Source organism: Heliangelus exortis, chromosome Z (assembly GCF_036169615.1).
Source record: "Heliangelus exortis chromosome Z, bHelExo1.hap1, whole genome shotgun sequence".
Taxonomy (NCBI): Eukaryota; Metazoa; Chordata; class Aves; order Apodiformes; family Trochilidae; genus Heliangelus; species Heliangelus exortis.
Window position 1 is genome coordinate 63,703,184 of NC_092454.1, and position 13,473 is coordinate 63,716,656.

At 43.4% G+C, this 13,473-nt stretch overlaps 1 protein-coding gene across 3 annotated transcripts in view; it reads right to left on the reverse strand.

Moving 5' to 3' along the window:
- Positions 1 to 1,228: 1,228 nt before the first annotated feature.
- The window catches only part of MUSK (muscle associated receptor tyrosine kinase), a 56,349-nt gene continuing 44,104 nt past the window's right edge, over positions 1,229 to 13,473 (reverse strand). For all 3 annotated transcript variants that reach the window (XM_071730690.1, XM_071730689.1, XM_071730688.1), the window contains 4 exons: positions 11,638 to 11,827; positions 11,123 to 11,314; positions 5,812 to 5,960; positions 1,229 to 3,693 (listed from right to left, as the gene is read on the reverse strand). In XM_071730690.1, the coding sequence (XP_071586791.1) occupies positions 2,972 to 3,693; positions 5,812 to 5,960; positions 11,123 to 11,314; positions 11,638 to 11,827 (1,253 nt within the window). In that variant the 3' untranslated portion in view covers positions 1,229 to 2,971. The remainder of the gene's footprint in view (positions 3,694 to 5,811; positions 5,961 to 11,122; positions 11,315 to 11,637; positions 11,828 to 13,473) is intronic.

The following is a 13,473-nucleotide window of genomic DNA, read 5'->3' on the forward strand; positions in this document are numbered from 1 at the left end:
GTAAAACCCCCTTCTCCAGAGCAACCTGACCAGATTCTTCATCTGAAGAGTCTCTTTCAGTCTGAAGTTTCTTAATGTCTCCTTATAGCACCCAATTTAACCTATAAAAAAGACTGCCTTTCAGCACAAATAATAGGCTGACATAACTGCAATTGCCTACCATATAACCATCATGATATTAAAACTGAAATAAAGCTGGTTTAATAAAATAAAATGCATCCATTTTCAGAAACAAATCCAGTATGCCAAGATGGAGAGAACAGAGAGGTCAGAATTTCTGGAATCTGTTTATTTTATAAAATATTGCACACATGGGTTACACAGGTTGGGATAATGAGAAATGTACATCTCTGCTTGGGACGTCTTTCAAAGACATCATTCATGAAATGTATGACAAGCAATCACAGAATAATAATCTTTATATTTCCTTGGAGAAATTAGACCAGACAGTTAAGTTTAGTTCAGAATGTGTTTGAAAGGCAACTCCTCTAAACCAGATTTTATCACATCGCAGGCAGTGTCCAGCCAAGTATGGAATTTAAGCTTTTAACATTCATTTTTAGCTTTTAAGCTTTTAACATTTCATTAACATTCATAAATTCAGCTGTTAAATAGAGCCACAGGAACATGAGAGGAAATCCATGCTATCTGGTTCATCAGATTTCACAATATTTAAGCCAGGATAAAACTGTGTATGTGCTGCAAATGCAATAGGTAGGGCACTTGCAGAAGCAATGAGCACATCCAACATGCTGCAGATCTCCTAGGGGTCCTCATCCAATGTGACTGACTCCAAGGCTTCTTCTGTCATCAGTAGGGAAGGGAAATGAAGCACCAAAAAGTTCATTATTTGTTTATCCTCTTTCTCTGAATTATTTAAAATGCAAACTGAGGACTGCACAGTAATTTTGTTTCCAAACAACTTTTTTGAGTAATATCTTTCCCTCCCCCTTCTACTCTCTCACAGTCCCTTTGTTTACCCCCCACACAAAATAATTATAGTTACATGACAGTCATACAGAAAGTCTAAAAATCTCTGGAGTAGCATCCTGTACAATGTACATTGAAGAAAGCACAGGTCTCAAACAAAAAAGAAAAACAAAAAGAAAAAAGAAAAAAGCAAGGAAGCAAGGAAGGAAGAAAGAAGCAAGGAAGAAAGCAAGGAAGCAAGGAAGCAAGAAAGAAAGCAAGGAAGAAAGCAAGGAAGCAAGAAAGAAAGCAAGAAAAAGCAAGAAAGCAAGAAAGCAAGAAAGCAAGAAAGAAAGAAAGAAAGAAGGAAAGGAAGAAAGAAAGAAATCAATTTGACCTCCAGCTTTTAGCAAGTTGAAGAGTGTACAACAGGATAAAAATCTCTTCATAACATCCAGTTATACGCCAAGGCAGCAAAAGTTCTTTCTACCAATTAATCCTTCAAGTACCTCACCATTTAGGTGCTAAGCCCTCCTGTTGGATCACGATGCAGAAGTGATTATCATCTTTGGAGGGTATGCTGCAGAGAGCTGCTACATGAGTCAATCTTGAGATGATCTCTTTCCCCTTACTACAGAGAAAGCATTTTCCATCCCAGCCTGCAGTCACCACACATTTCAATGCATGGTTATAAAGCAAAATCTGGAATGCTGGACAGGAAAAAACACACTATTTACTATTATGGAACTGCATGTTGAGCAGAAGGCAGGGCTGCAGGGAGGATTTGGGCTAGGAAAGTGCAATTAAATTGGTACTTTTCCAGGTTTGTGGAAGTCCCTCTTTCTCAAAGTGGGACTTTATAGCACATCACATTACAGGCATCAAACTTTATCCCACATGGACTTTTAGAATGTCAGGTAGTGATAGGGAATGGTTCCTAACTAGAGGCGGATAGGTTTAGATTGGAAGTTAGGAAGAAGTTCTTCACCATGTAGGTGGTGAGACACTTGAACAGGGTGCCCAGACTCATGGTGGAAGCTCCATCTTTGGAAATTTTTAAGGCCAGGCTGGACAGAGCTCTGAGCAACCTGATCTGGTGGGAGGTGTCCCTGCCCACAGCAGGGGGGCTAGAACCAGATGATCCTAAAGGTCCCTTCCAGCCCTGAAGAGTCTATGATTCTATGAAGACTTCATGCAGAGGCAAATAAAAACACCTTGCAGACCTACCAGGTGAAGGTCCAGGGCTTTGGGCTGAATTTCTGCTTTAGCACCAAATGCCTTTGTTGCCAGGAAAGGCAGGAAAAATGGGAAGTAATGCTTGAGGCAAGATTTTGGGTGAGATCTTAAACATTGAATGGACCTCACTGTGAACTTGCTACTTTTGAAAATGGAACAAATGCTCCAACTCTGTGCTTGACAGGAGTTTGCTTGCCCATGTAATGTGAGGTGCAGGCAGCTGCTGGTGTGTCCTGCAGGCTCCTGAATATTATGTTCTACAGTGTCAAAGAGGAGATGGAAGTTAAAAGAAAAAACAAAATAGCTTATGGCTGAAGAAACATCCTTTTTCTACAAAAGTGAGAATGTGAAAATAAAATAGTAAGGAATATCCCCTAAAAGATTGATTTCTGCAATCTTTTTTTTTCCTTTTTTTTTTTTTTTTTTTTTTTTCCTTTTTTTTTTCTCCTTTATATAGGACTTGAAAACACATGAGGAAGGGGAAAAAAGAGAACGCCAAGAGCATAAATGTAGAAGGACAAGGAGGGACTTGTTAGAAAGGGAAGTGCCACCAGCAAAATATTGGTTTGCTTTCCCTAGGGTTTTTCTATGCTCCTGGAAATGCCTAATATGTGCCAGCATCCTTGCCAACCTGAGGAGTCCAGGCTTAGTGGCCAGGGGTTATCCCTGTTGCTCAGGAGGTAAAATCCCACCCAGGGAGATATAGCCCACCACAGAGGAGCGCAGTCCACACTTCTCACTTAGCAGCGGAACAAGCTGTTCCTCCATCCCCTAAAGGGGGGCTTTGCATGGAGCTGCTGATGGAGGACCCATAGGCTGGTCAGAATCAGTCTGCATGGGGGGACACAGGGGACCCCCCACACACATCCCTCAGGCCAATGGGGTTGGCCAGGGCTCTCTCATACATGCGCTCCAGGATGCGGTGGATGCTGGCAAAGCTCGGTCGGTCGGCGGGCAGCTTGCTCCAGCAGAGGCGCATCAGGTTGTAGAGCTCCAGGGGACAATTGTCCGGGCAGGAGAGGACATTCCCATCCCTCACGTAGTAGATGACCTCTTCGTGAGCCATCCCATAGTAGGGCTGCATGCCGTAGGAGAAGATCTCCCACAGCACCACTCCGTAGGCCCACACATCGGACTCCGTGGTGTAGCGGTTGTAGAAAATGGACTCAGGGGGCATCCAGCGGATGGGGATGGCGTCATTCTCATTGGCTTTGTAGTAGTCAGCTGAGTACATGTTCCTCGAGAGACCAAAATCAGCGATTTTGACCACCATGTTCTCCCCTACCAGGCAGTTCCTGGTAGCCAAATCCCGATGGACAAATTTGCGCTCGGAGAGGTAGGCCATGCCGGCAGCCACCTGCTTGGCGATGCAGAGCTGGCTGGTGCAGCACAAGGCCAGAGGGTTGGTCAGGCGGCCCCGTCCCTCCAGGCTGCCACGCACCAGGCTGCAGAGGTTGCGGGGTGAGCGGTCGCGCAGGTACTCGTTGAGGTCCCCGTAGGCCATGTACTCGAAAAGAAGGCACATGGGTTTCCCGACTGCACACACACCTGGAAGAAAACAGATGCACCCTGCAGGTCACCCAGGGAACCAAGAGGGTTCTGCTGTACAAAAAAGTCCAAAAACGCTGATGCAAAGGGGAGACTTTTAAGAATGCATGAAATGGCAGAAAGGTGAAGCATGCAAAGAACATCAAGTTTGCAAGCATCCCTTTTTGTCTTTGAAGCTCCTTCACCAGGGCTGTAATGCTGCGCTTGGTGGCTGATGCCAGCATGTCCTGTGGCTGTCAGATTTGTCTGGATGTTCCAGGACAAAAAGGTACACTTTTGGATCTATACTTAATTAAAAGTCCAATCCTGCTTATGTTGGCATTAACAGAAGTTTTGCCTCTTCCCAGGGGCAAAAATATGGAAGGAAATATTTTTGTACATAACTTCTATAGCTCTGATTGCAGTATATTTTAAAATATTTGGGGTTTTGTAATTACACTTACACTACTTTGGGTGTAAGGACTACACATATGCAGGAAGATTTCAGCAGTATTCAGAAGGGCTATGTTCACGGATTCAGCGAGATACTTGAAATGCAAAGACATTCCCACTAGACAACCCAGACATTTTTCTGGGTTTTAGCTTTGTTGTATGGTAGCTGTTTTTCCAGGTTTTGGTTTGCTCTGTTTTTTTTTTTTTTTTTTTTTTTTTTTTAATAGCTCATGCAAATAATGCTAGTTTCAGAATTAATTTTGGGCAGAACAGATACTCCAAAATGAAAGACAGAGAAAAAACAGACATCAGAAAGGAGGTACTTGCCACACCTGATAGAATCTAGTCCCACTGAGGGGTACTTCTTTGTCCCTACACCAGCTTTACCGGGGACAAGCACTAGTATTGGGCCCTGGTAAACTCCCACCAGTTTTACTGAGCATACAGCAATAAGGCAAAAATATTTTCATGCCTATGATTAAAATGTCAAGCAGAAAAAGACAGCATTAAAAATGTATGTGTTTTGCTTTCTTAGGACCATTATTTAGCAATTGGAATTACAGCTTATTGTGAAATCTGAAATTCTTGTTGATGACCTAACACGAATCTTTGAGGAAAAGCAGATAGCTGTTTCCAGCTTGATAAAAGCAGGATCTGACAAGCATGAAGAGTGTATGTGAGAGACTTATCATCTAAGCTGTCTTCAGAAGTGTGGCTGTTTTATTCACACCCCCACAATATGAAACAAGTTTGTTCCTGTACCTTAGCCGTATCCTGACATAAAATGTGTTGACAGTAAACACAATGATTATTTGAGTTGGGGGCATTTCCTACTTTTCTTTTCTGTAGCCAAAATATTTGCATCAACCCAGCTTTCCCAAAACTGGGATTTACATATTTCCAAATTTTGTGAAGCTTCCTACTGAATTTAATTAGGATCTTAGCAGCTTGTTCACAGGAATCAGATCTGCATACAACTACTTAAAGTAGGACTGCCCAGTGAAGCTGACTGGCAACATCTACTTCAGTTAAATATTAAAAATAAAATTTGGTTGGCAGTTTTCTTCAGAGAAGAATGAACTGCTAGCCAAGGTTTTTTCCTAAAAAACCCAACAAACTGGGGCTTCCTTTCAGCTGGGAAGGATAGGAAGAGACCAGTTTTGCAGTTGTCTTCTTTTTCTTCATTTGCTTCATTTTGTTTTATTTTACTGTTGCTGAGTGTTCAGACATCACAATAGTAAGTGGGACCCATAAAACTAACAAGTCTTGTGCCTGTTTTTTTTAAGTATCCACAAAATAAATCCCAGCTCCAGGAAGCTTGTTCCTTCCCTGTGAGACACCTGTGCCAATGTTATTAAACTGGAAGTAGAGCTGGGCAGCAAGATGGTCAGCAGCACACTTAATGCAGTAAGAGGAGGAGGATTTATTACAATGTTAACATCCTACTAAGGCTGCAGCATCAGACCTACACTTTTGAGACTTGCTCTGGTGGATAATTAGCAGACAATGCAGTGGCGCATAAAAAATCTCACCTTTTTTGCAATAGGTATTTTTGTTTGCAAAGGAAACAATCTTTGCCATTTGCATTAAGGTCCTGTCATGCATGCATCACCCCTACACCCCCAACACCTCTGCAGCATATTTGCAGAATGTGGTACCCTGTGTATGGGTGTCTCGTTCAGATACCTAAAAGCTTGACAATATTTGGATTGTCAAACTCTGCCATGAGGGCTGCCTCCCTCTGGAAGTCAGCCTGCATGTCTGCAGATGCTTCTTCCTTCAGCATTTTCACAGCCACCATTGTGAAAGGTTCGTATGGCAGCAGCCCTGGAGCCCTGCAAGGACAGAGAGAAAAGGCAAACATAAGTGATGGATGAATGCACACAGAATGTAGACTCTGCTTCTGCTGCTGTAAGAGAGGCTGACAAAAGAATATAATGAAATGAAATGAAATTAGATTAAATGAGGAAATGAAATGAAATGAAGTTAAATGAAATAAATAAAATAAAATAACAGAAAATAACAGAAAATAACAGAAAATAACAGAAAATTACAGAAAATAACAGAAAATAATAGAAAATTACAGAAAATAATAGAAAATAAAGTAACATCCATGGAAAGCCCAAACACTGACTGGAGGAACATGAAAGACTATCTTCACCTCTCAGGCCTGTCTTCATTGCATAGTACAAAGACATATAATTTAGTTCAGGGGTATTAAATCCAATATAGATTTTTTTTATCATTATTTTTTCTCCTTACAGACTCTTTACCATGACTGGTAAAGATATAGAGAAATAATAGTTTGGTAAACAATAACCTCTCCCTGTACTGGAAGTCACAGCAGAAACTTCATGGAGGGCAGGATGGCCTCTTCAGACCAAAAAATCCACTTTTGTGGTGTAATGACTGAGCTTACCAGAGTTAAAAATAAACATACTTATATTAAAATATCGAATCTCTTTTCAATGCAACATGTGCCATACCTCTGTGTGTGTGTGTGTGCCTGAAATCCAACTATTTATAATCAACTAGATAGTTCCAACAGAATTAAACATGATGGAGCTGTACTAACTAGGAGATAGTTATGCTCCTGAAAGTTTTTCAGAAAGAGGTTACAGGACAGAAAGAAAAAAGCATACAAGTTCCTTGTCTGAAGGACAAGGTGATTTTGTTAATAGACACTGATGAATCTTCATCTAGAGCTTAGAAACACGGATCCATAGGAAACAGAGCTTCCTGACTTAGAGCAACCACACTCTCATTTTGTTTTCTTACCCACATGTCACTGTACCCTCAACAAGTTTAATTGCCAAAGATTCAGGGGTAGCTCTGCCAAAAAAGCATAACCTTCTACTCTTCAAACATGCATCAAAAATCAGATGTGTATTTTGTTGCCCACACCAATTCTTCCTAGGGGTCCTGCAGTTCAAGCACACTCCTTAGAGGTACCCAGACAGATGCCATGGAGAGCAGCACCCGTTTGCATCTCGTGTTACTACGCTGGCCCAGTTGCCCTCCCATTGCTCAAATGCCAGGTTCTTTTACTGACCAGTAGCCCCAAGAGGAGGTTCCAATTTCCAAAGCAAACTTCCAGCTTCCTTGTCAACTACTCCAGACAAATGGCAGTTGCAACAGATGCAGCTGGGTGCTGTAAATGTCAAATGTCAGATGGAAGGGTGCCGACGGAGAAAGGAATCTCACAGGTGGCCAGATCGAAGCTCAGGCAAGGAGGTCTGGCATGCTGGAGCAAGGGAGCAGTCTCCACATTTGTCTGCCCCCACCTCAGTTCCAGCAAAATGTCTTCCTTTTTACCCCCTGTGTGCTGGCAGCAAGGTTTTGGTCTAGTAAGAGAGAAGTACCAGCACCTACCAGCTGCTGTCTAATCTCATCACTTTCTTAAGTGACTTAAGACTGAAGAAGCCATTAAAGTATTTAAAAGTAAAAAGAAGAGGGCTTTTATCTCTTCCAAACAGCCTCATTGAAGATAACCACTCTTCACTGGCTAGCAGGATTGGTGCAGTGTCGAAGCAGGGGCAGGCACAGGTCCATCTTGCATGCTTCAGGGAAAGAAACTCCAGGCTAAAGCCTGAAGTACAACCATCTATTTACTCTTCACTGAAATCCTGTAATGTAAGCTAACCTAAACCTAACTCAACTGAGACTTAGCTGCACAAAACATCTAAATGGTCCTTCAGGAAACAGCAAATAATTTCACCCAAGGTAACTCATGTGCCTAGTTCTTATTAGACCTGGGAGAATTGCACTGATCTGAAACAGTGGCAGACTCTGCAGTTTTGGCAGAGAGCATTTAGGCTCACCCATCTGGTGCACAAAAGACAGTCTTTGCACAAAGGGATGGGGGCACATCTGCAGGGGAGCAATGGGAAGTTGCTGCTTCTGAAATTAACCAGGAGAATTCAGGCAGCATGCCAGACTATAAAGTGCTTTCTAGAAAATAGGTAAATTTCTTCTAGAATTGAGAAGGAACCAGAAAAATTACCTTGTTTTTCCTCTCTCATGATTATATAAAAGTTTATGAGAAATGTCCATTATTTGTGGAGGGGATAAATAGCATCTGTCCTCACCTTCTTTACCATCAATGGATTTATGCAGCACTGGCCACATTTGGCTTTTAGGAAACTGCCATTCAAAGAACTAGCCAGTGGTGCAGTTAGGGATTTCATCCCAAACCTGCCTACAGAGAGTGCCTGGATTTAAGTTTCCAGATAGGTTTTCTCTGCAGAGCAGTAACTGAAAAACTAAGGAGCAACTTGAACTTGTATTTGCAATTATATCCTTTCACTCATCCTCCTCAGCATTACAGCTGCACAGAACATTGCAGTTAACATCTACTGAAGCTAGTGGAGACTTTACAGGAGTAAAGGAGTACAGTTTACCCTGCACTTCTGAGAAATTTTAATGTGGGCAGGAACATTTTCTGAATTGGCAGGGGCAGGGACCCATTTTGCTGTGAGCTGTTTTAACTAACATACACACTGCTTTTCACCTATATTTGAGACAGCAGGTCAGAGAAACACCCTTTGCACCTGAAAATAATATAAGGATACTTCTGTCAGAGAAACTCTGACCTTAGGGATAGCCTTATCTCTTGCTGAGATGATGGTCTGTGCCTTTGCAGCAGGGATCTTACTGGCCTGCTAGCAGAGACCCTACACCCAGACTTTTAGGCAAAACCAGGCTTCAGACTTAGCCTGGACCATGCAGCTTCAGATGTGGGTCAAGGTTTGCTCTGTTGAACCTTATGTGAATGATGCTCTGCTGGCATGTGGGGCCAGCATGGTCCTCCCAGGGGCAGAGCCTAAACCGGATCCTGAATCTTGTTTAAGGACATCTGTCAGGGGAAATGCTTACTTCCTCATCCCTTCCAGTGTGAAGCTGCCCCAGTGAAGACAGCAGCCTTTCAGGAGAAGCTGCTAAATGATAGCCAGACACTTCCTGTCCTAACATGTTGCTTGACCCAGGAGTGAGTAAACACTGAATCAGGACTCACAGAAAGCCAACTGGCAAAGGCGTTGCTGGCACCAGACTCAGAGCTGTGTTTACAGGAGAAGGAGAAACATGAGACCAGGAGAAGTAAAAGGCTTGCTAAATTTAGCTTGAGATGTCCATTTAACACACGTAGGCCAGTACATTTTATCCATCTGAGATGGGAAGGCAATGACTGGATTTGTGTTAGCTTCAGCAGCCTGCAGGGTTGCACATCTGGTGCAACAGGATCAGAAGTCTGCACTAATCTGCCAGCAGTGCACAGAAATGCCAGTGACTTAAGTGTTCCCTGGGAATGTTAGGCTTTTGAGAGACTTCTGATAGAGATACAGATGCTGATAACAATAAAGACACTCAGAAGCAATATTTCTGTGGCTTCTTCTCTGAGCGACAGAGAGATGTTTCACAGAGTATGGTACTTTACACTTCACAAATGCTGGTTAAGAAGTTGTGGTGCTATTTTAATTTTTCTTCTTCTGTTTTTGTCACAGATTCCACTGACCATAGCAAAACTGTTTATTAAAAGAAATGCCACTGAGGTGGATAAAATCCACATGAAAGGTCTCTACACCACTTTAGCACGTGTTTGACCCCATGGCACCTGAATAACCTTTGAGAGGTCGTGTTCAACATCAGCGAGACTCATTTTGAACTCAGGAAGATCTGTGCAGCACTGAAATTATTGAAGCTTCCAGAGCAGGCCCAAAGAGGCAGAAGACTTCTGCAAGGAGAGCAGGAAGGCAATACTCTGCAGGGCATCCAAGTGTTGTGCTGGGACTGGCATGAGGTCTGTCTTGTGGCCCTGGGCCAGCTGCTGCCTAGTTCTTCAAGCTCAGATGTGTTTGGCTTTGCCATCCTAACAATCAAAGCTAATGACACTGTTCCCCACTCAACACATTCAGTTCACATGTAACTCATTTCCTAGCAGACACATCAACAGCATAAGTATAAGCACTGAAATTGTCTGCAGTTTTGACTGCCTTTGTGTTTAAAGTCAATGGGAGCAGTTCTACCAGGCAGCTCTTGGCCACCAGTGGGACTCTGCTATTCCCCTGGGGTTTTTTGAGGTCATCATATACTATGCCACATACAGGTACAAAATCAGCCATGTCCCAGACTTACTAACTGTAAAGCACACAGAAAATCATCCTGAGTAATGACTGAACTGGACAAACTGTCCACTTCCTTTCAGGAATTTGGAGATGGGATTTTCCAAGGAGACTAGAACTGGCAAAAATTATGGCCTCGGTCAAGGCTAACAAGATACCACCCATCCATTTCAACCTCAGCTAAACTGAGTATATCTCGTTTTTTTCAATTAAATATTTTCACATTTGAAGAGGTACATTATCTCACCTCCCATGAAATTTGACAGAACCGGGATTTCATCCAATACCTTAAATTTAAAACAAGCAACAATGGCTGCAAATTCCAAGAATGAAAAATCAGTAACTAAAGCAGACAGAATAAAATATTGCCTAAGTGGATTGTTTTTTAGAGGATTATTTTGTTTGCTTTTGCTACCGAATCAAATGGAAACTGGGTCAGGACCTAACTGTAGCATGACACATTGCCCTCTGTGGTAGTTACTGGACAGTGCTGGTGTTATAATGGAGGAAACTACACATTGACAATTTGCAAATACTGGAAAATGCAAGAATTTCACAATAGGTCACATGTTACACGCAGTACTCCTGGCAAAAACAGTGATGTTAAATTTAGCTGAGCTTTTACACCAGACTTTGGTATGTGAGTAAGATATTGCATCCACTAGAAAGAACAGCAGATGTATTTGTGGCAATAGTTTAAAATATACAAACCAGAAGCAGTGGACAACAGAAACAATTATTCAAGACTGAGTGTACCGTTCAGTAGATATGCATGTGATTTAGTTTGGGTGAATGACTTTCCAGTGAGGTCACTGCTCAACTGCCAGATTTTCCCAGGTATCTCCAAGATAGAGAGGACTCAGACACAGACCACTTACCTTGCTTGGAAGACTCTCCCAAATGCTCCTTCCCCGATATCTCTCACATATTCAATATTGTTCCTGGGATACTCCAGGCTAAGCAATTTTGGATTGAGGAGAAGAGGCATCCTCTGGTACATCGGGTTGGGGTGCAGCCGGTCCAGGAGGAGTTCAGAGGGCAGAGTGGTGAGTGTCGGTGTCTCTGACTCTCTGAAACGATCGAGCAGTGTTCAATCAGTGTGTGCACAGCCCTCAGCCAGGAGATCTGCATCTCCTCCAGAAATGGTTTCTTCCAGGGTGGAAAAGGAATGTGCAGCATGGCTGTTGAAAGAACCTTGCAGCAAGGCGTCATGCTATGTCCCCAGAAAACTACCAGATGGCCTTCTGCTCTAGCACAAGGACTCACCAGACTTTGCAGTGGGCTGCCACAGACAAAGGGAGGACTGCTCCCCCCTACCAAGTGTTCACAGGAAAATGCTTTCAGAAACAGGCAAGCCCATGTTTGTTGCCTTCATTTACGTCCCAAGCTTTACCTTTTTTTGTTTTTCCACTGCTTTCGTCGACGGCAGCAAACCAGGGTGACAATGCCAAGGATTGAGACTAGAGCAAAGCTGGAGATGATTGAGATGATAACATTCATAGAGTATGTAGGGGAAAAGGGAGGAGGAAGAGGTAGATTTGGAGTCTCTCCAGTTGGCTTTCTTGTTCCTAGAGATAATGATGCTGTCATGCAAAAAAAAAAAAAAAAGGCAGAAGGTTATGCCTCAGTTACATTATAGGCTTTCACTAAAAGGTATTAATGAAGCCAGCCTGATGCCCTGGGAATTACTGACATTACAGATATAACCATTTGATTGCCTGAGACAACCATACTGGGGAAGCAAGGTTTTAGAGGAAGCAAAATCTCTATCTGCTTGCCAAATGTGAAAACCCGGGATCTGGTAGAGACGAAGACACAGTTCCCATTCAGCTGGTAACATGATTTTGGTAAGCAATCAGTTTGCAAGAGTTACAGATGGGAGATCACATTTGTTGGTCTCAAGAGTATTCAAATACAAGCTGACAGAGACCCCAGGGGTTAGTATTTTCCATTCTCTTAATCACCTCAGGGGCTCTGTGATGGACTCTTCCAAGTAATTCCCTGTCCTTGTTGAAATGAGGGGCTCAGAATTGGACAAAATATTCCAGATGTGGCCTCACCAGAGCAGAGCAGAACTAGAGGAGAAGCTGTCTCGACCTATTCTCGACCCTCTTCTAATGCACCCCAGGATGCCATTGGCCTTCTTGGCCACAAGGACACATTGCTGGCTCATGGTCATCCTTCCATCCACCAGCACCTCCAGTTCCCTTAACTGGGAGTATCAGCATCCCCAGAACTGGTGGATGAAGTTGCAAAGCCACTGCCCATCATATTTGAAAAGTCATGGCAGTCTGGTGAAGCTCCTTCTGACAGGAAAAGGGGAAACATAACCCCCATTTTCAAAACTGTAAAAAAACCAAGACACAGGGAACTGCAGGCCTGTCAGTTTCACTTCTGTGCTTGGCAAGACCATAGAGAAGATCCTCCTGAAGCCTCTGCTCAAGCATGCAGATAACAAAGGATGGTTGGTGACAGCCAACAGATCTTCACTAAGGGCATGTCCTGCCTGCTTGATTTGGTGACCTGTAATGATGGGGTCACAGCCTCAGTGGACAAAGGCAGAGCAACAGACATCATCTACATGGACCTGTGCAAAACATTCAACACTGTCCCATGAGACATTCTGATCTCTAAACTGGAACAGTACGGGTTTGATGAATGGACCACTCACTGGATAAGGAACTGTCTGGATGGTCACACCCAAAGAGTTTTGATCAGTGGCTCGGTGTCCAAATGCAGATGTGTGATGAGTGGTGTTCCTCAAGGGCTGGTACTAAGGCCAGTGCTGTTTAATATCTTTGTTGGTGACATGGACAAGGGAACTGAGTGCACCCTCAGCAAGTTTGCTGACACCAAACTGTGTGGTGAAGTCAACACGTTGGGGGGAAGGGATGCCATCCAGGGGGACCTTGACAGGATGGAGAAGTTGGCACGTGCACACTGCATGAAGTTCAACAAGGCCAAGTGCAAGGTTCTGCACCTGGGTCGAGGCAATCCCATGCATGAATACAGGCCAGGAGCAGAAAAGATTGAGGACAGCTCTAAGGAGAAGGACTTGGGGGGAGGGGGAGGAGGTTGGACCAAAAGCTAAACAAGAACCATCAGTGTCAGCTGGCAGCCCAGAGAGCCAGCCAGGTCCTGGGCTGCATCAAAAGAAGCACAGTCAAGGGAGGTGATTCTCCCCCTCTGCTCTGCTCTTGTGAGACCCCACCTGGAGTACTGTGTCCTG